Genomic DNA, 23531 nt, shown 5'->3' with positions numbered 1-23531 from the left:
TCTGATTGAAATTTGTTTTTAAAATCTTCACGTTATAACTATGATACAAACCTCCTTAGTAGTTTGAGAAAGATAGGTAGCTAAAATGAATTGTATTCACAAAAGATAAATTTACCTCATTCTATACTAGAAGTTGTGTTTACAGGCTTATGAATGACAAATCAAATGGTATTAATAACTTTTTTAAGGATGTGTCTTCTTGTCACATCACGTCAACCTACTAGAAAGTTTCCTGCTTGGTAGCTAAATGTAAAATGGCAAGCAGGTCAAAAGCCAATCAATCTCAGTATCAAGTCAGAACTTTAAACTTTAAGACAAACATTGTATCCACTCTACTACCCAAAACAAAATTACACACTAATTTTTTTAAATTTATTGTTAGGCATTTGTCTGACAAAATATACACTTTGGTAACATATTTTGCATTATACTGAAATTGAGTTTCACAGATGTAACATACCAAGTAGATTTGTAGATGCAGCGTGTGTGTTGCTAGCCTAATGGTTAGCTTCTCAGACTTCAATAAGGTCTAGTTTGATCATCCATGCAATTTTGAGGTCTTAGGACCACTTTTCATCCCAGCTGTAAGCTCTAATGTCATGGTCGGTTGGCAGGGGTTCGCTCGGTACAGTACAGACATGAAGTGGCACGTGCCGCACTTTGAGAAGATGCTGTACGACCAAGCGCAACTAGCAGTAGTGTACTCCCAGGCCTACCTGGCTACCAAGGACCCCTTGTACGAGGCTACAGTGAGGGACATCCTGGCCTATGTGGCTAGGGACCTGAGTCACAAGGTAGAGACAGTGTAAACAATGAGCTTGTGGACCAAAGCAAAGAGATGCAAAGATAGGATCTTTGCTTGTAGCCAAACAACTTCAGTTTTAGGGCTATAAAATTATTTGGTGTTTTAACCAGGGTTTTAACAGACAATTTTCTTAAATGGGGTTGAAAACAATCTCAATGTCAGTGACAAATAATGTGAGGGTGATGCTACCTTAACTGTTTGGTTTAAGTAGCATGGCTCATGCCATTCTACAGTAGTAGAATCTACCTTTAGTGAAGAGATCAGTTGATAGAAATATACCTTTTCACCACACTATGATGTTTTTGGCTGTATTACATACGTTAATTGGTGGTTGAAAGTTACGTTTTGCTGGCCATGCATTTTGTATTTTTTGTTTGGACTTAAAAAAAAAAATTAAGTTTGTAAAATTTTGTTTTTATTTTATTATGTTAGAAATGTATTTCATAACTATTAGGCCTAAGCAACTGTTGACACTATTCAATGTATTATGTACAGGAAATGAATAAAGTGGTTTTGAATTGAATTGAATGCCAGCTGGCATCGTAGTTTGGGGACCGAGCAGGTTTTTACAGGCCGGGGCCGCAAAATCAGCTGTCCGCTTACTTACATAAAACATGAATGCATTTTAAATGCACAATCAAAATCCATAGCATTGAAATATAATTGTGTTATTGTCACCGTTGCCTAGCAACTATTTATTTTTATTTTTGCTGATTTCTCAAAATATTTCTTCACATAACCTTAAAGTTGTAGTTGTGTTGACTATCAGTGGGCATTATTATAGTGGTGAATTGTGGTAATAGGGTATAGTGTGGGGAAAAATAGCGTTCGTACCACGGACCGAAATGGTTTTACAGCTCTCGATCGATTTAAGTTCTCGACTTCGTCTCGAACTTAAAAACTATCTTGAGCCGGCAAAACCTCATTTTCGGCCCTAGGTACGAAATATACTATAGTATGTCACACTAACATAAACAGATTGGTAGGTAAGGAGACAAGCTCACCCTGATAGGTCGATCATCATTGGAATAAAACTGTATATGGACTAATCTATTGGTTGGTGAAACTAAACGGTAGATGAAATGTACTGCAGGTTGGTAACACTGTAGATGAAGCGATCTTTGTAAATAGAGAGGCTAAATGTTGATGGTCTAAACCTTTTATAAAAATGAAGAAACAGTAAGTTACACGAATAAAAGTTTAGATGGATGGATGGATGAAAGGAATTGACTTGAAAACCAATATAGGTTAACATAAAAATTACTTTTGTTTCTATTCACCAATAAATAACTCAACTAACAACCAACTGCCACAGGATGGGGGATTCTACAGCGCTGAAGACGCAGATTCTTTTCCCTCGAATGACAGCAAGGAAAAGAAAGAAGGAGCTTTCTGTGTATGGACTCATGAAGAAGTAACGAAACTACTTGGTCGGGCAGTGGAAGGCAAGCCAGATGTTAAGCTGGCTGAGGTGTTCTGCCATCATTACAATGTTCGGCCGGGTGGCAATGTTGATCCAAGTCAGGTAAATGCCTAAATGGTCAAATTGTTTACACTTTTTGATTCATATAACATTGTTGTTGGCTTTTGTTAACCAGATATTTTGATTTAAAGTTCGTCAAACCTCTTTATCTGTAGTTCACATTACAAATTTCACAGAAATCCATATGCGAAATGAAAAAAAATGTAATACCTTTCCTCAATCCTACATAAATCCAAATCCAAATCACACAGTGATTTTTTAAATTAGGCCTTTTGCAGTATTGCACACTGGTACATCCAAGCCATTGAAACCTTTTCCTAATTTTTGCATTCAAATAATCTCACAGGGTGTTACAGCAAACTGTAAGCTTGGTATGGAATCATCCCCAGGGAAAATTTTAAACATTAACATTATTTAAATAACTGTAAACTTGCATTTTAAGGCAGTCTGGAGGCATAACTTAAAGGCAATCAAACTTTCATTCCTACTTTAGTTTTAGATTTAATGAATATTTTTCCCAACGTAGAAGGGGATGCAGTGCCCAACCTCCACTCTCTCTGGATCAGCTTGGCACTTAGGTACATAACAATATCCTGTAACCCCTGCTATTTACCAATTAAGATTTCTTCATAAAAGGCTATATTATTCTGAGCTGTGGTTGCAGGATCCTCACAATGAGTTGACCAATCAGAACGTACTGATGGTGGTCAGCACTGAGCAGCAGACGGCAGCCAAGTTTGGTCTAGAAGTGACCACAGTGCAGACAGAGCTATCACTTGCCAGGGAGATTCTGTACAAGGAGCGGCTTCTGCGGCCAAAACCTCACCTGGACAACAAAATATTGACTAGTTGGAACGGTACGGTTATTTGTAATTTTAGTAAAAGGCACACTTAAAACATATCAATGGCCTAGTTCAGGAGTTGTACTTTGGCGATTTTTAATCCTTAAAAAAATCAATCCATTATCATTTAACAAATTTTTGTGTAAGTGGGTAAATGTTTAGTGTTACTTATTGTCTACCTCTGTCGGGCTGAAGAAAATGAAGATCAGGCGGTCTTCTGACATTTGGTTGTGAATTTCTTGATATACCAATCAAATATGCCTACCAGTAGAGGGTTCATTGGGTTTCCTTCTTCATATTAATATTTTGGCTTGGGCATTATTCTTTGGTGGAAGTATTGTTTTGGCCTAAAATTGATTTTTCCAAAGCACCATTTTTACTTTTATTGAAATAGTATTTATTCAGCATCAAGTGCTATTTCCGTGTGATTTGACTTCACATCTAGCAGGTATATAGAAACAACTTATTTTGGACTTATTTGTGCTGTGAAGATTGTTTTAATTTGCAGCACAGGTCGTCAACTATATTTGCATATCTCTCTGCTACCCCTCATGTCTTAGTCACGTTACCAAGGGATACCACGTGGCTGAGGGAACTAGTAGCGCTTATGTTAGGCTACATCTTTGTTTCATTGGCTACTTTTTATGTAATTTGTGTACCGTAGTGATGGCTCCCAAATGGAAAAAAGTCAATGGTTCGGAGACTCAACCCTTGAACGGATTAATGTTATTAACTTATTGATTTTGACATTTTAACAAAGTTTTTTTACATTTTCTTTGTTATCTGACCTTGCCTTGGCTGAGACTCAACTGTATTGTACCTAATGTTCCCATTTTGCAGGTCTCATGGTGTCTGGGTTTGCCAAAGCTGCTGAGGCTCTACAAGATGAGAGTCTTACAAAGAGGGCTATCTTAGCAGCTGAATTTTTACAAAACCATCTCTATGACAAAGCCAACAATGTTCTATTGAGGAGTTGCTATACAGATGAGTATGGAAATGCTACTCAAATGTAAGTATTGTCGACTCCCTATTAAATGGAAGATTTGACAATTTACTACTTCTTACTTGTTTTCAATTGAATTTGCTAATGGAAACAAGCAGCTGTTTAGTAAGTGATTCAATAGTTTCGTCTGTTAAGATTGTGTTAGTGTACCTTATACTATCGATATGTTGAACTTTAACAATAAGGCAACAATTAACTACAGTCAATACCTCCTGGTACTTTCGATACATGCAATTGTTTACAATCAAAATTTACAACTGAGTTGACAACAGCTGATTTTTACTTTCTAGGGTCTAAAAACTCTTTTTACTCTCGAAAGTAAAAATGCTACTTTAGACCCGCAACGCATGCATTAAAAACGGCTATTTTTGCTGCAGTATAATGACAAATATATCTAACAGTTATACAGCAGACTTTGATTTTAGTCAGGGACACTAAACACTGATTAGTTTGCTCTTATAATAGACACTTCACTGCATTTCACAACTGAAAACTTGTTGACTGAATCTCATCTGATCTATTACAGTTTGCCACCAATCAGAGGGTTTTTAGATGACTACGCATTTCTCATCCAAGGACTATTGGACTTGTATGAGGCCAGCCTAGAGTCTAGATGGCTGGAATGGGCGGAGCAGCTTCAGAACAAACAAGACGAGTTGTTCTGGGACGTAGCGACAGCTGGATACTTCTCTACACCACACAACTCTGACCTGATACTGCGCCTCAAAGAAGGTGTGTAACCCGTGGTCAGCATCTCACAATTCAGTGTGAAAGGGAAAGGTTCAATTACCGACATATCAAAATGAATTAAAGGGGTTTGGAGCGCTTTTCCTTAAAAGCATTTAAGTTTTTTTAATACAAAATGCTACTGGAGCAATCCATAGCAAAGGAAAAAGATGTTTGCAGTCAAATTGTAAATAATGCACAGAAGATCTCGCTTATCCTGTAAATCCACAATTGCATTATGTGTTGTCATCTGAAAAAAAACAATTTTTGCAAAACATTTTCTTTTTCTAAGTAGAGAGATTCCATAGTGATAAGTAGTTATTAGGCTGTTCGTCTGAGTATGTTTGAGGATGCATATTAAATGTGCTAGATTATCAGATGCTAGATTATAGGGGTGTTTTCATCATCTTTGGTCCCGAAACCCTAGTTCCCTGAACATACAAAGTGAATTTCCCTATAGGGGAAGGAGCTATTATGTAGGGAATGACCTAAACCTAGGACCACTTTACTTAATCATTTTAGTACAGCAGTCAACTAACTTTAAAATTTGTATTGCATATAACAATAATTCAATTGTAAAAATGCTCCAATTTTAATGAAAATTTGGATCGATCGGGCAAAGTTACATCTATTTTAATAAACTTACAAATAATGAGAAATCTGGTTAAAAGATAGGGCATTTGCCAGGAATTATTAAGGAAATTGGCAGGAAAGCAGGCTTACCTTTAAATAAATCCATAGAGACACATATATACAACACAAAAGTAGGAATTTTTGTTTTAACCACTGGAGAAATGACAATGGCAGTTGTAATTAATGGTGGAGTTGCTCTGTTGCTTAAAACTGACTCTAGGCTTAAATTTAAGCCGATGACATTATCTATTGACGAAGACATTTGTTCTGAAGGTGTATTTGAGTTCTGTTTGGGACTAATGCAGCTAGACAAGTTCCAAATTATTGTTGTGGTATTGTATCGGCCTGGGACTGCCAACAGCGCTGATGTGATTGATTTTATTGATCGTTTTGACTTGTTGATTTCTACCCTCAGAGATAAGTTTAATATCCCGCTTCTTATTTGCGCTGACTTAAATATAAACAATCTTGAGAGATCCTGGGAAAGTCAGCTGCTTCAGGATTTGTTAGAATGTAATAACCTGAACATTATATTTAAAGGTCCAACGAGAGTAACACCTGATTGTATAACTCAGCTTGACTATTTTATTGTTGACTCGTGTGTTGCACATATGTTTCGTGCCCCCAGTGCCAAACCTGTTTTTTTTTCTGACCACCATTTGTTATCAGTACACTTGTTGTGTGAACGTTTTGGAGAGGGAAATGTAAATAAGACAGTGAAGAGGAAATTTACAGCCTCGACTTTTGAAGCCTTCAAAATTTTATCTAGCAATGAAGCTTGGATGCCAGAACCTAATTTAAGAAATATTACCTCTAATGATTTATTTGACCATTTCTACGATTCGTTCATGTATGTTTTTAATGTAAGTTTCCCTGTGTCTACTTCAAATACAAAGAATGAACATAGCCCTTCTTGGGTCAGTCATGAGGTATCGCAGTCGCATGAAGCACTCTTGGACCTGTACTGGAATACTAGGTCGCCTCACTGTTCTGTCGATGGAAAAAATGCTTATCGCGCAGCTAAACGTCACCACTCTGCACTTGTTAACAAAACAAAAAAGGCCTTTTTTGGTAACAAAATATTAAATTCCAAAAACACAAGCAAGGAATCTTGGGCAGTGGTTCGTACACTGTGCGATGAAAAGTATCAGACCCAATCAAACCTGATTCTTATGATCGATGACGTGGAAGTCAAAAATCCTCAGACAATAGTGTGCTTGTGATATAAATTAGTCATCAGCTGTTTGATATTGTGAACATTTTTATTTGTTTATCTTTGGATGATTTTTTATTGATTCTTGTTGTCAAGGAGAAATCAATATTTTCCAGAGTTGGATTGTTCTGATGTGTAGAAAATGTTAGTTTGTTAAAGCATTAAATATCTTAATTATTTTTTTTAATTTGCATGTTGATTTAATTACAAGCTATTTCGGCATAATGTCAGGTACTGGTGTTAAGTTCTCAGACTTGATTAAGCAGTATGATGGAAGTGGTGATTTTAGTGAGTGGTTAAAGAAACTAGAATTGGTATGTAAGCTCCAAAAGGTGAAAGACTTGCAGACAGTTCTCCCCCTATTTTTGGCTGGAGGAGCATTTTCTGTATATGACGGGCTAGCAGAAAATGTAAAGAGTAACTATGAGGCTCTCACCAATGCATTGCTGCAGGCCTTTTCTGCGAACTGTTTTCAGGCTTATGCAGAATTTACAGCTAGGCGTCTACTTCCCGGTGAGTCACTAGATGTATATGCTTCTGATTTGAAGAGACTGGCAAAATTGGTGGACCCTTTTGTATCTGATGAGTGGATTAAGAGCGCAGTTGTACATGGCTTGCCAGAAGATACTCAAACCCAGTTGAAAGCTGCGTGTTCTCTTCAAAGCATGGAGTTGTCGGATGTAATGACAAGAGCTAGGAATCTGTTGGGCAGTGAGTCAAACTTTGGGGCGGTTGCACAGGCTAATGCCAAAGTTTTCAAAGTTGGTAAACAGTGGTCTAAAAAATGCTTTGTTTGTGAGAGGGAAGGCCACGTAGCACGTTCGTGTCCCCATCTAAATCGTGAGTCAAAAGTAACCTGTTACCGGTGTGGGGAGGTAGGACATTATGCCTCAAAATGTTCACAAATTCCAAAAAACGAGTGAATGGGGCTGCCTTATGTTGCGCGGGTGGCCCAATTTCTTCAGCGCAACTCCCTACATTAACAATAAGTGTGTCGGGTTTTAAATGCTGTGCCTTGCTGGACTCAGGTTGTTCAAGGAGCATTGTGTCACCTAGTTTAGTGAAATATGGAGTAGAACTGAAGCCAGTAAGTCAAAGGATTATAATGATGAATGGAGAATCAGTTGAGTGTAACATGACATGTATGTTACAAGTTTTGATAAGAGGTGTTCCGCTCAAACTGAGTTGCTTGGTTGCCAGTGTATTGCCAAGGTATCAGATGCTTCTAGGGATGGATGCAGTGACTGCAATGGGAGGTGTCACTATTGATGGAGATGGCACTATTACGTTCAGGGACGTTGGTATCGGAGCGATGGCTGAGGCCAAGAAGGAGCTGTGCGTGAAGGAAACCTCGGAGAATGGCAACGATGAGATCGCTATTAATGATTGTGACTTTAATGCGAAATTTGTTGATGGAAAATGGACTGTTGAATGGAATTGGAAAGATGGCGGTAAAACACCTAAGATAAATAACCAAGTACCTTCATACTCAATTTCAAAAGAGGCAAGGGAGGCGTTTGACGCTGAAGTGCATGATTGGATAAGAGACGGTTGGCTCCAGCCTTATGACGGGGAGTTTGATGGCTTAATTCCTTTAATGGCGGTCGTGCAACATAACAAGGACAAAGTGCGACCTGTAATGGATTACAGGGAATTAAATCAGTATGTCTCAAGCCATACAGCAGAAAGTGAGGTTTGTGGGGAAAAGCTAAGGATGTGGAGAAAGCTAGGAGAACATGTGAGCACTATCGACCTTCGTAAGGCATATCTCCAAATCCATATTGCTCCTCATTTATGGAAATTCCAAGTGGTCCGATTTAAGGATAAGAATTATTGTCTAACACGACTCGGGTTTGGTCTAAATGTCGCACCGAAAATAATGAGCAAAATTGTTAATACAGTGCTGTCAATGGACCCAATAGTCCGAAGTGCTACGGACTCTTATGTTGACGACATAGTGGTGAATGAGAACATTGTTGACGGTGATGTAGTAAAGAAGTTGTTGGAAAAATATGGGCTGTCAGCGAAACCAGTGGAGCCACTTGATGGAAGTAGGGTTTTGGGGCTTAACGTCTCAAAAAGAGATGGCAAGTTGATGTGGACCAGAGACAACAAGATAAAAGCTTTGGATAAAATTGAGACCAAGAGGGATGTGTACTCCTTGTGTGGGCAGTTAATCGGACATTTCCCGGTGGCTGGTTGGCTTCGACCAGCATGCAGTTTTCTTAAGAGGCAATTGACAGATTTGAAATGGGACGATGTGGTGGGCAACCGAATCAAGATAATGTTAGGAGATATAATGGAAAGCGTAAAAGAAAATGATCCTGTGTTTGGAAAATGGGCAGTGTCATCTAGTGACAAAGGAACTGTGTGGTGTGATGCTAGCAGCTTGGCGATCGGTATTTGCATTGAAATTGATGGTGAAATAGTTGAGGACGCGTCTTGGCTAAGGAAAGAAGATGATTCGGCGCATATTAACTTAGCTGAGTTAGAGGCTTTGTTGAAAGGAGTGAACTTAGCTTTGAAATGGAATTTGAAGGAGTTATACTTGGTCACAGATTCGGCCACCGTTTATGCTTGGGTAACATCCATATTAACAGGAGACCGACGTATTAAAACACATGGGATGGGTGAAGCTCTTGTAAGAAGACGGTTGGGTTTGTTAAAAGACCTCATATCAGAATGTGGCCTTAAGGTGAGGATGGATCTGGTTAAATCGCAATTTAACAAAGCAGATCGCCTGACGAGAGTTCCTAAAAAGTGGTTGGCAAGAGAGGAGGAAAAGACCAGTATTGCAATGATGGGTGAAGAAGAGGATGAGGATAAACAAAAGTTGGTCAAAAGAATCCATGGTCTGCATCACTTTGGTGTTAATCGAACTCTTTTCACAGTTAGGCGTTGTTACCCGGCCGTTGAGTTTAGTAAACAGGACGTTGACTGCGTAGTCAAATCATGCAAAGAATGTTTATCTGTTGATCCATCCCCCATCAAATGGAAGCCGGGGCACTTGGATTGCGACAAGAATTGGCACAGGCTTGCGATTGATGTGACTCATTATGGGTCATATAAATTTCTTACAATTATAGATTGTGGTCCAAGTCGGTTTTGCATTTGGCGACGGATCCCAAGTGAGACTAAAGAACAGGTAGTAAAAATCTTACTTGAACTGTTTTCAGAACGAGGTCCACCCCAAGAACTATTAATGGACAATAGTGCAACATTCAGATGTGAACAAATTGAACAACTGTGTGAGGAATGGGGGGTTATCCGTCGTTTTAGGTGTGTGAACCGTCCGTCCGGCAATGGAATCGTTGAACGAAACCATAGAACGATAAAGAGAATGGCAACAAGAACCAGAAGAAGTGTCCAAGAAATGGTATATTGGTATAATCTAACACCAAAAGAAGATTTGAATGAAGAGTCGACACCAAGCTCTAGATTGTTCTGCTACAGGTGGAGGTGTAAGGGCGAACCTGTAAATTGTGACGAGCAACTAAGAACTGAGTTTTCACCTGATGAACCTGTGTTTGTCAAGCCTAAAAATTCCTTATGTACTACGAGATGGAAGCCTGGTGTGGTCTCACGGCAGCTCTCACAAACCAGTGTAGAGGTTGATGGTATGCCACACCATATTGCTGATGTTCGTCGTGCTGGTGTTGACACCACGGGGGCGTGTGCTTGTGATATAAATTAGTCATCAGCTGTTTGATATTGTGAACATTTTTATTTGTTTATCTTTGGATGATTTTTTATTGATTCTTGTTGTCAAGGAGAAATCAATATTTTCCAGAGTTGGATTGTTCTGATGTGTAGAAAATGTTAGTTTGTTAAAGTATTAAATATCTTAATTATTTTTTTTAATTTGCATGTTGATTTAATTACAAATAGTAGACTATTTCTGTAAATCTTTTCACCAGGAAATATGTACGTTGGCTAAAGATAATGTAGCCCCTGTGTTGCCCACTGATCTCGAAGCGAGTCGCTTTGTACTGTCTCCTACTTCTGCGTCTGAGGTTCGTGAAGTCGTCTTATTAATGGGATCAAAAAAAAGTTCTGGCATTGATGAAGTCCCATGCAGCCTTCTCAAACTTTGCAATGAAAACATCTTTGAAGCATTGGCCTGCGCTATTAACAAGTCGTTTGAAACTGGTTGCTTTCCTGATTCGTTGAAAACTTCAAAGGTTGTCCCTGTATTGAAGAAAAATGATCCTCTTAACGCAAGTAACTACCGGCCTATTTCTGTCCAGCCTTGTTTTGGTAAAATCTTTGAGATTATTTTTCTTAAAAGATTGCTAAGTTTTATTGAAACAAATAACATCTTGTCAAACAACCAATTTGGGTTCAGAAAAAACATGTCTACCTGTGATGCCATTTTTGCCCTTATAAAGGAAGTATATAACCACCTTGACATATCTGACAGCTTACTATGTCTCTTTTACGACATGACAAAGGCTTTTGATCTTCTTGACCACAGGATCCTTCTGGATAAGCTGCGAATGCTTGGCATTTCTGGAAACCCACTGCGATGGATTTCATCGTATCTTAAAGATCGGCACATGATTGTATCCTTGAAGCACAGAGGCCCTGACAACATCCTTCGGACATATAAATCGTCTCCATCACCAGCTCTGAACATCGGTGTCCCCCAGGGATCAAACCTTGGGCCCATCCTATTCCTGTTATACGTGAATGACTTGCCTGGCTCCATATCATCTGGAAATTTATGGCTTTTTGCCGATGATGCCTGTCACCTAGTCCCAAGCCCAAATCGGAACATCACGATTGAAAACGCCCAAACTGGCTTGCTTGAAATGTCAACTTGGTGTAGCAAAAATCATCTGGTCCTTAATTCTAGTAAAACTAAATTAATGGAATTTTATAACAGGAAGAAGCCTGAACCACCTCCGATATTGACCTTGGACGGGGTGCTACTTGAAACCTGTAGTGAAACCAAATACTTGGGCCTACACATTACGGAGAACCTTAATTGGGGAACACATGTCGATGCAATAGCGCCCAGACTGTCATCTGTCACCTACCTGCTGTTTAGACTTCAAAAGCTGGTTGACATCGAGATTCTCCTTAAGGTTTATTATGGCTGTTTTCATAGCATAATCTCATATGGTTTGGTATTTTGGGGTGGTTGTAGTGAGGCAAAACGCATCTTCATCCTTCAAAAGCGTGCAATTAGAAGAATATGTGGAGTCCATAGACGGACACACTGTAAACCTTTGTTCCAAGAACTGAACATCCTCACACTTCCGTCCCTCTTTATATTGGAATCCGCATTGCTTGTTAAGAAGAACCCCAATATTTTTGTAACAAACAGCATGGTCCACAATTACAATACTAGAAGAGCAACAAATCCACATGTACCTCAAGTAAATTCCACCCTTGCAAGCAAGAGCCCTTACTTCAATAGTATAAAAATTTACAATAAATTGCCTCAGTACATCACACAAGAGCCCTCTGTCAACAAATTCAAGAACCTGCTAAAAACATTCTTAAGTCAAGTGGCCTACTACAGTGTTGATGAGATATATGTCTAGGCCATGTACAATCTTGAAGAGGAAATGAATCCATCTATTTAAATAAATATGAAGAAATGTATAAAAACCTGACGACCACGTCGCTGATGCGATACCAGTGGGAATTCTCCAAGTATCCAAGTAAGTAAGTATCCAAGTAATTTGAATCTATTACACCTTGCCAGGGTTGCCAACACAGCTGAAGAGTCTAAAAATTGTTTTTACTGCTGCATATGTATAAATATGTTAACTCATTAGTCATTGTGAATAAACCGCTATATTTCCACTGTTCTATATTTACACATGTACACACATATATAAACAATCTAGGCCTACTAGCCTGCTATGAAAGGTGAGGAATGGGGATTAATTAAGGTTTAGTGGATGAACCATTGGTAGCTTAGTTCCCATCTTCTCAGTTATGTTTCTGTTCTGAGGGGTTGCAGTTTGGAGGCAGTTGTTTTATTATTTTTGAAAAGAAGCATCTATTGAAATCAGATTTGGAGTGTGATGAGGCATGGTTGACTACTGGTTTGTCTTTATAATTATTTTTTAAATCTTGACGATAACCATTCATTCTGGTCCGGAACTGGTTTTTTGTTAGGCCTAAATACTGGGCTGGGCAGTCTTTACTTTGTTTCTGGTTGCTGTCATTGGATCTGGTATCTTAGGATGAACAAGACTCTTGGTAACAGACACCCATTCTCTTATCTACCTCTCCTAACATAAACAGTTCCACTTTGCTATAGCCATTGTAGGAGTACCTTACTGGCTAAATCTTATTTTTTTTTATATATATATTTAGAATTCTTTATTTATTAGAAACCTTGACAATGTACCTGTCTGTGTATACGTTTGTAATAATTGTAACAGATATTATGTGCAATAAAGAATTATCATTTGTCAATCATAAAAAATATGACGTTGATTTATTTAGGCCCTTTAGGATTTTAGGTTTTAGTGTTTATTAATGGTCCTTGGAAGCACACACACTCCCGATCTTTTACCCAGTTTTATTCCCTCCTCACTTCTTCTTGGACTCCAGAACTCCTTTTTATTCATAATCACAGCTCATTGACTAAGGAATTACCATTGTATGTAGCTTATGGTACCTATGTTAGTTCTTGGGAGTGAGACCAAATCAAATCAAATCAAATCAAATTATCTTTATTCACTTTATACATTTTATATACTTGAATAGTGTCAAAGCATACAACATTAGTTATAAAACTTAATCTAAATGGCTTAACCATAAATTTGACAATTATTTTAGAATGGACAGCTAATTCATTTTTGATTTATAAACTCATCTATACTATAGGGAGCCAGATTAATTAAGAATGATTTTAGCTTTTTCAAAAAATTGGGTTTGTTTTGATCTTTTTTTAGTAAGGCAGGCAAACTTCTTATGAATAAATTGCCAATATACGAAGGCTTCATTTTTGAAAGTTTCAGACGATGATGACTTTTTACAGTAAGATTTTTCCACCTTGTATTGTATTTATGGGATACTTCAGTGTTTTTATCTTTATAAACATGCCGAATAGTTTTAAAAATATACAAACCGTAAAAATTTTCATTTCTTTAAAGTACTTTTTCAGTGACTTCTTGTTCTTAAAATTTTCAATAACTCTAATGGCCTGTTTTTGCAGTTTTAAAACCTTTTTCAAATTTTTTTGTGCTGTCCCACCATAAATTTCGATTCCGTGGCCAATATGACATTCTATAAGCGAGTGGTATATCAATTTTAACACAGCTTTTTCACAGAGATAAGCCATTGATCTCAAAACAAACAAGCCTGAATTAATTTTACCAACCAAATATGTAATATGTCCATTCCAATTTAGATGTTCATCAATTATCAAGCCTAAAAATTTAGTTGATTTCACTTGATTGATCGGCTTATTATTTAGATTAATTTTAGGGGTTTGATCTTTTTTCATCTTATTTGTATGAAAGAAAACAAAATTTGTCTTGTTTGTATTAAGTGTTAAATAGTTGTTTGTTAAGAATTGTTCAACATTTTTGAGCTCCAATTCAGTAGAATTTTTAATATCAGTAATTGAACTACCCGAAGTTTTAAGATTTATATCATCAGCATATATACTTAATATACTGGCTGACTCAGTCAATGCATTTGGGAGGTTTTTAATGTAGCATATAAATAAAATAGGGCCCAAAATAGAACCCTGAGGGACCCCTAGATACGTCTGTAGTAAATCTGATTTTGTCTTCTGTATCCAATTGTTTTTTGATAAATAAGAGAGTTCTACAAATTGATAGCGATCCTCCAAATATGAAGTGAACCATTTATGTGCAACACCCTTAATGCCCATTATCTTAAGCTTGTTTAGCAATACCATATGATCTACATTGTCAAAGGCCTGCGACATGTCCATAAATGTTCCAGCAGTATTTAAGCCTTTATCAACAGAATCTATTATGGCTTCAATGAGACTAATTGCTGCAGTAACTGTTGATCTTCCAGCCCAGAAACCATGCTGTTCATTATCAATTTGCTCTGATCTGCTTAAAAATTATATCAATCTGTTGTAAACTGCTTTTTTATATACTTTTGAAATTGTGGGAAGAACTGATACTGGTCGGTAATTAGAAACATCATTTTTAGAATTCTTTTTATGAACTGGTATGATCTTATCTTAGCAATTTTTAATTGTTCGTTAGTTTGTTTGTTAGTTGTTCAACTAAGTGTAATATGAAGAGCGTCCGCATAGTTGAACACTATGGGTTACTAAATATTAATGTTGACCTTCTTGCGTTCCTATTCGTTGGTAATCAGTGACGTGTTTTGTCAACACAGTGACATCATCACTCTTCAGCCATCCACTATAGCTTCATCTTAAATAAATATTAACACAAAACATTCATTACACACTTTTTTTACAATAAAATCCATTTATAAAAAAAAACTGGTATTGTCACAAGTGCCATACCGCATGCATTTCCTTAACTGTTTGCGTTGTAATTTAGTGCATTACCTGGTTCACACTGTACTACCTCATAAATCTCGTAACACAGTTAGCAGCGAATAGGAATGACAGAAGGTAAACATAAATATTTATTCATATATGAGGTTCCAATTTTGGGAAAAATATTTTAACCGTGGGTTACACTGTGGATTATTTTAATGCTGTTGACAGACCAAGATGGTGCGGAGCCGAGTGGCAACAGTGTGTCATGTCACAATCTGCTAAGGTTGGCAGCTCTGCTGGACAGACCCAAGTACAAAAACAAGGCTGCCAAGCTACTTGCGTCCTTCACCTCAAGACTGACCAGTCTGCCTCTGGCTTTGCCTCTGTTGACATCGGCTCTGATGTTATATCACGACAGCCCTACACAGGTCAGATATGTCCTTAGAAACAAGGGTATTTCAAACTAATTGATTGCTTGCAATAAGTTCTAAAATATCTATAAACTATCTATCTATTTTTGAATTATCTCAGGACTGTTGTCAAAGGGAAAGAATTGCACTCTTTCATGAGGCAAGTTCACATTTTCAACTGTTTAAGATGTTCCTATTATTTATTGTTTTGGTTGATTATATCCCTAAATATGGAGAATGAGAATAAAATAATTCCATTCCCATGTTACAGTTCTTGGCAGTTCAGAATGAAAATCAGTGTAATTGAACTAAGCCACCGACAGATTGTGCTTTTGTACTGAAAAAAGTAAAAACTTTGAACCAGAGATTCCAGTTTAGTTATAAATATTTGTTTGTAGATCATCATCACAGGCAAGATGTCTGACCCCAACACAGCATCACTGGTGAATGTGGTCCGCTCTAGGCTCGTATCAGGCAGAGTGTTGATATTAGCTGACGGAGACACTACCAGTATCTTGTACCGCAACAGCGAATCTATGAGGAGGTTGGTTGCACCTATCATTCTTACTGTCATTTTTGTTGCTACACCACACATATATATTTTTTATTTTGGAAGGACACAAAAAATATTACCTCTTAATGACACATAACAGGTGATTAGGTGAGTCGGTGCTTCAGTGGGTTGCGTCACGGACTTCGGGCCCAAGACAGCGATGTTGTGGGTTTGGATCCTGGTAACTGCTGGTACTTTATATCAGTACAGTTCACCCTTTTACTGTACCGGCTCGCCCCTTGCTTTGCTACATACGTTCCACGCACATGCACATAGCCTATGTAGCCCACATAGGCCTGTTAAAAAAATAAATATAATAAAACAAATTTAAAGGAAGAAGAAATGGATACACAACTAATTTGCAAGAAAAGGGTTTCAAGCAGTTAGCAACACCAAAGAGTAAGGTACAGAGGAAACATTCATTTCATGGTACACTTAAGTGGTGTCTTGCACTAGTGCTGGTGTCTAGTACTAAGTCAACACCGCCCCCTTCACCCTCATGTACTACAGTGATCACGGTGGAGGAAGATCCTGTGAGTTCCTGCACAGTGCTTGCTGCTCGGGCTCCTTCTAGCTCGGCACAACATACTTAAGCTCACTGTAGTCCCATAAGTGTGTTTCCTCTGTACCTTACTTCTCTGTGGCAGCATTCAAAAGTTTCACAATACAACTACATTAATTTGTTTGCTACTACAAGTGGGCTTCTTCAGAAGGAAGTACTTTCCATCAGGAGAATCCCTTGTACCAGGGTTAGTTTTTAGGGTTAAGATAGTTGTGTATCCATTCCTTTTTCCTTAACATAGTTTTAATGTAGACATTTTTAGATGTTTTAGAATGAATATATTTTAAATCCTCAATTAAATATGCTAGTCAGTTAACTGACTTTTGGTCTGATTTTTGTTTCCATTTTCCTTATCATAAAAATGATACAAATATTAACAAAACAATAAAAATTTTCCGAAACATTAAACATTTTAGAGAGGAAATAAGAGCTTCCTCCTAATTCAGTTTATAATTAATTTATTAGCAAAAATAATGAATTGACGGAAAGTGTGAGTCCAATAACTGATGTTTGTTGTAGGTTGAAAACTCCCTCCAACAACCAACAGAGTGCGTATGTATGTCGCAACCACACATGTGCGTTGCCTGTGCAAACAGCCCACGACCTTGCGTCATTGCTAGACTCAGCCAGTCATTAGATGGCACTGTGTAGAGGCAAATTGAAAATATCTTGTAACAACTAATTGTATAGTGATGATTTAATTTAACTTTTTCTTTTTACACTTAGTTTTTGCATAAGTTTGACTTCAAGTTTGGTGAGATAGATTAAGCCAATATTTTATTAAATAAGAACTGAATCGAATGAGCCACTGAGTGTGCTAAAGTCTAAGCATTTGTTTCTCACATTTTTTTTCTATACCGTGTTAGTTTATGCAATATAAAAGATCCTTTATAGTTTACAAGAAGTTTTTCTTTCTGTTTTAATTTGTCAAGAGTTGATGTGTTCGACAGCACACTCTGCCTGTGGCTACATTCATTTACATTTTAAAACTCATTACAACTATAACACAACAATGAATTATCTAGTGCTATCAGTTAAAGGTTTATACCTACGACCGTTTTTTAAACTAGCTGTTTCAGTTCAGTTCTTAGAATTGAAAAGATTCATTAAAAGCATTATTTTTTTTACTTAACAACACTGGTAACGGACCAATGAGGATCATGGATTAAGAGAAAAGCAGTAACAAATATTTACACATTTAAATATTGAAATGCTTCGTACTTCATCTAATCAGCTTTTCAGGCCAATTTATTGTTATTGAGTGGTGCAATTAGTTTTTGGTACAATGATTCGTTGCATCACTGTCAGTGGCAATGAGAACTTATAAACGAAAATGTAACCTCTTGTAGTAGTTATGAGTAGTGATTGTTACTAATTAAAAAACTGTCTTAGGTAAAGTAGTGTACACAACTCGCCTAAATAGCCTTAACGACACTTTTTAAGGCACTCATTAAGGCTTGTACCTTAAATTTCTACTCGTGTCGTTAACACTATCTTTACTTGGTCGTTGAGTTTTTGTGTAAACTACTATTACTATTAATTTACCAGTACCTTAATTATCAGCTTTGAAATGTGCATACCAATCAAAAATAGGCTAAATTATTTTTAACTTAAATTTTCAAATAAATGCTGTTACTTGTTATTTTGTAAGGCAAAAGACACATTTGTGTATGATTTGCAAGTCTTTTGTTTCAGGCCATACTAGCATATTGAAAATATTCTATAACAAACCGATTTTTATCTTTTAGCTGTTATTAGCATACTACCGGTACATTTTGTTTAGACTAAGTTTATATTGTATTATATATGTAAAAATTTTATTTTGAAATTGTTACTTTTATCATTATTGTAAAAGATTGAGTGAAAAATCATAATACTCCAGGAATTGTTATTGCTCTTGTAGCCCCCACAAGTATTAGCATCAGTTTATTTGTATATTGCAATTATTTTTTTTTTTACTAATATTGCAATCCTTTGAGTTGAAAGGAAGATAACTAGAACTAAATAAAAATGCTGTCTTTGTTTCTCAAGACTAATTATATTTATAACAAATATTTTAATGCAAGACACTTTTTTAATGTGTGTGTATGATAAGTTTTACAAGTTTTAACATTTAAATATTATGTACAAAATTTAAAAATCCTACCAACTAGGAAATACCTGGTGAGTACCCGTTACAGGTCTCCTATCATTCATTCATTTAATTAGATTAAGTTTGCTCTCTTTGTTTATTTTAATCACTGTGTATACGTTATTGTTTCATACCAAAAGAGTGTGAAACTTATATGCTTATTTATTTTTACAATACTATTCAAAGCTATTTATTTCCTGTATTATGTAAATAATATTTATGGTGAGTTAGTATTTCCTTGTAAAAATTTTAGATAAGCATTATTTTATCAGGGTAACGTTAACGATGTGATAGCAGAAAATGTGTGTGTGGTTTTGATTGTTTAAAAATTTTTTTTTTTAGATTTGTGTGAAACTTGAGGGTTGTGCTACGAAATGTGATGAAATGATTACCATGTTGTTGTTGTTGTTATTGTTGTTGTTTTTTCTTAGACAATACTGTAATGACATGTCTGTATGGATTTCAGTAAAAGCAAAAAAGCAAAACTACATAGTAATCAATTGTTATATTTTTCTCTCTTATTAATTTTAAATTGTGAAAATATGAATGTTTAAGTACAATGCAATACTCTTTGAAAACTTTGGTTACATACACAGATAAAACAGAAAAATAAAAACACCAAAACTATTTCAACATGGTGAAAATTTGTAGATTCACATTGCTATAATTTACTCAGCAGTAAGGTTAAAAGAACGTGCTGAATATAATTTATAGTAAAACAATATAAATACAAGACTAAACATTTAGTCATGATGACCCCATGTGCATTTTTTACTACACTGAATTATTGATGTTAGGCAAAGAATAACTAAAACAAAAATCGACGAATCTCAATTGTTTTTACAATTTTTTTTTGCACATTAAGATTAATTTACCCCATTTAGAAAATGCTCACTTGGCAAAGTATACATCACAAAATATCAAATTTATTTCTCATTGTATCCACAGCAAAATAAAATTATTACTGATATTTTCATTTTTTTACATATGCAAACATGGGATTCTGTGATACTCTTTGTTATTTTTTGTGTCGTTTTTCGTTTTTCTGGTAAACAAAATTGGTAAGGATCTGAATGTTGAAAAAGAAAGATGAAGAATTTTGTCATTAGTTTCATAGCAATAAATGTTTGAAATGTTTGGTTGATTGTTGCTGACCTTGTGATTTATTTCCACTAGCATATTTTATGAAACCTCTTTTGACTATTAAAGTAGAAACTAACTAGGTTGATGTTTTGTGACAAGGTAAAAGTTCCATTTCTTTTATTTTTAGGTTTCCCTGTTAATACGTAAGTGTTACTAATGTATGTTTGGGGAAAACATATTGTTTAAAGTTGAAAGTGAGTAACACATCAATTTTAATGGATAAAAAGAAAAAAATAATACTAAATTAAGTCAGTGGACCTTATTTTTCTTTTTCTTTTAATTTAGAGTCAGTAGTATTACCTTTTCCAATAAACATTCCAAAAACCACCGAATTGACAATCTTTTAAAGTATTGTCTATTGCCAATCAATTTGGTTACTGCAAATACATTCCATGGTAAAAACTAATAAACCTTGTTTTGAACTTATGTTATTTTGTCACCAGCAATGCAACCCATAGGGCCCATGTTATTTTTTTTTAATTTTAAATTCATTTTTGAGCCTATTTTAATTTTAATTTATAAAGAGATTCTGCATACCTACAGGAAAATATTTGTCTATAACTCGGTATGTGTAGATTTTCCCTGCGAAGCACACGAGCTGAGAAAAAAGGTTATAAAAAACATGCTTGCCTATTAATATATAGATACTATATACTTTAATATATACTAGACGGAAACACACATTAAAATATTGTTCATAGCTGATTGAGGATGTCAAAATGTTATAATAAGGAACTATGTCAAATATATATTATTTCTTTTAATATAATCTTTATGATGGTAAAGAAAACTATTAAAAAGGCCATTTAAAGTCTATAACTTGTGATTCAACAAGAAATAGACCACCAGTCAGTTTTTAAACAAACCAAAGTTGGTAGTTTGAAAGTAATAAGCCCAAACAAAGACTTTGTAAGGCAAGAAGTACAAATAGGTCAGGGGTGGGTGTTGGGGAGGGAATGTTTTGACAAACACACACCCAGACAGCCATATTTTATAAATCTCAGACCCATACCATTGGGTTCTCTGAAGACTTTCACACTATTGTTCTATGAAATATTTCATCAGCCTGAGGTGAAGTTTCGATGAAATTATATTCAAAGATTGCTTTTGCCAAAACAAATATGTTGTGTCTGTTAAATAAAAGAAACATGATTTTAGTTTATTGTAATCAATCACAGAAATTCTACTGTGTTTGAATGTTGTTTTTCAGATATTAAACTTATACAAGATGAAGACATACTTTACTGGATTGGTTTGGCTTCTATCGTCTAAATTATATATTTTGCTAAATGGTAATACGTGGTCATTTTATCATGGATATCAATTTGCACATTATATTTTTTCTACAGTTACCATAAAACAAATAAATTGGTAAAGAAATGTGCCTTCACGTTGCAAAACTGGAGTGAGATAAAGTAATTAGAGTGAGACAATATTTAACATTGTCTCTCTGATGAGCGAATTGGCCACTTTGCTTTCTCAAATCAGTGAGAGAACATGTACATTGTTAGGTAGCTGTAGGAAAAATTATTATTCGATTTTAAGTCTTACCAACATTTTCAACAATGATATTTTTGGAAAAAAGATTGAATTGATAATAGCTGAATTGAACGATTTAAGCAAATCACGTCACAGAAAACATACAACTATTACCCAGAATGCCAACCGCATGGTAAAAAGCGTTAAGTACTTTGAGAGAGCTTTGTCTGTCAATTTGTAGGCAGCGCCACCAGCGTTGCTATGCTGAGTGCATTGCATTAAGATAATATACAGTGTGTAAATTAAGTATGGAAACAAATCTGTATTTTTAAAACCGAAATAGATAGAAATATTCTATTTGTGGCAATAATAGTTAACAAAGATTCCGCAATTTTTCACATGAAAAATATTTTTTTACCCCCCTAACAGGGTAGGTGGTAGGGGGTGACTTATTTTTTTCAAATAGCAACCCCTATTGAGTGACCCCTCATTTTGAAGAGTTTGTCAAAAGAAACACAATGACGCAAATCCGAGGTGAATATCTCACTCCTAGCCCAAATGGCGGATATTCCAAAATTTGATTTATTGTACGTGAAAAGCACCAATTTCACAAATAATGGAAAGAAATCTGTATTTTTAAAACCGAAATAGATAGAAATATTCTGTTTGTGGAATTGATTGTTGACATAGGTTCCGCAATTTTTTTAATCAACAATATTTTTTCAACCCCTTTAACAGGGTAGGGGGTGGGAGTGACTTATTTTTTTGAACAACAACCCCTATTGAGTGACCCCTCATTTTGAAGGGTTTGTTAAAAGAAAAAGAATGACGCAAACCCGAGGTAGATATTTCACCCCTAGCCTAAATGGTGGGTAATGAAAAATTTAATTTTTGTAAAAAAAGCCCATTTTGGAATATCCGCCATGTTAGCTAGGAGTGAGATATTCACCTCGGATTTGCGTCATTGTGTTTCTTTTGACAAACCCTTCAAAATGAGGGGTCACTCAATAGGGGTTGCTATTTGAAAAAAATAAGTCACCCCCTACCACCTACCCTGATAGGGGGGTAAAAAAATATTTTTCATGTGAAAAATTGCGGAATCTTTGTTAACTATTATTGCCACAAATAGAATATTTCTATCTATTTCGGTTTTAAAAATACAGATTTGTTTCCATACTTAATTTACACACTGTATAATATGCAATAAGAATATAGCATTGATTTTTGAACAAAACATTTAAAACGTATCATAAATTCATCATATTGGTGAAACTATAAAAAACTTGCTATGCAGTGGATAATCCATTAAAAATAATAATGTAACCTTTGAATACAATTTTAATATTAACAGCTGGTTCATTAAAAGTAGTGTAAAATAATCCATATGGTCGAAATGTAAACAAAATTGCAGAGTGAACTTTAAAGGCCTCTGGGGCAGAGGCCTAAGAAAATTTACCTCGTTTCTCTTTTGAGAGCTCACCTACAGACCAATACCTTTGTTTAGACACCCCTACCAAGTTTCTACGCCCAGCCGTTCTCTCAAATTAGCTGTAAAGAAAAACAGTTTCAAATGAATATACAGGGTGTTGAAAATGTCTGGAACCAACATTATATTTGGTGAGTGGTTAAAGAAAAACAACTGATATTTTGTGTACGGATATACTATGGTTTTATCTATCTTTTGGTGCCTTATGAAATTTTTTACCACTTATAGGGAACGTCCTGTGGAGGATGCAGTAAAAAGTTTTAACGGAAGCATATGGTAAATGATACATCATTTGAAAGGCCATTTTTTTCTGAGTAAGGAGCCACAAGTTTCATCTCAAAAGGACCACCCTAGCAAAAATGGCGACTGTTTGAAATTTAAAAACATTGCTATTTAAATGGTCCGGATTTGTTTCCTTTAAATGCTATTAAAAGCCAGTTACGAAGTACAGTAGTTTATAACGTGGTGAACTGAAAAGTTACTAAAAAAAACATTTAACTAAATTGTTTGTGTTGTTTTACTAAACTTATTTTTAACATAAATACCAATTACGCTTTCAATTATTCTCAAAAACTTCCAACAGTCGCCATTTTCGCTAGGG

General features: G+C 35.8%; 1 protein-coding gene across 1 annotated transcript in view; it reads left to right on the top strand.

The window, feature by feature from the left end:
• The window catches only part of LOC128999202 (spermatogenesis-associated protein 20-like), a 35622-nt gene extending 15663 nt beyond the window's left edge, over positions 1 to 19959 (top strand). Inside the window, exons 7-14 of the mRNA XM_054425590.1 lie at positions 615 to 794; positions 2121 to 2330; positions 2953 to 3145; positions 3971 to 4139; positions 4660 to 4865; positions 15395 to 15594; positions 15975 to 16120; positions 17211 to 19959. Of these exons, the coding sequence (XP_054281565.1) occupies positions 615 to 794; positions 2121 to 2330; positions 2953 to 3145; positions 3971 to 4139; positions 4660 to 4865; positions 15395 to 15594; positions 15975 to 16120; positions 17211 to 17328 (1422 nt within the window). The 3' untranslated portion in view covers positions 17329 to 19959. The remainder of the gene's footprint in view (positions 1 to 614; positions 795 to 2120; positions 2331 to 2952; positions 3146 to 3970; positions 4140 to 4659; positions 4866 to 15394; positions 15595 to 15974; positions 16121 to 17210) is intronic.
• Positions 19960 to 23531: the final 3572 nt, after the last annotated feature.

The sequence above is a fragment of the Macrosteles quadrilineatus genome, unplaced genomic scaffold (assembly GCF_028750875.1).
Source record: "Macrosteles quadrilineatus isolate MER2022 unplaced genomic scaffold, UCM_ALF_1.0 Scaffold_8__2_contigs__length_117827958, whole genome shotgun sequence".
Lineage (NCBI taxonomy): Eukaryota > Metazoa > Arthropoda > Insecta > Hemiptera > Cicadellidae > Macrosteles > Macrosteles quadrilineatus.
Note: the sequence above shows the minus strand (reverse complement) of the source record. Positions and strands in the feature narration are given on the sequence as shown.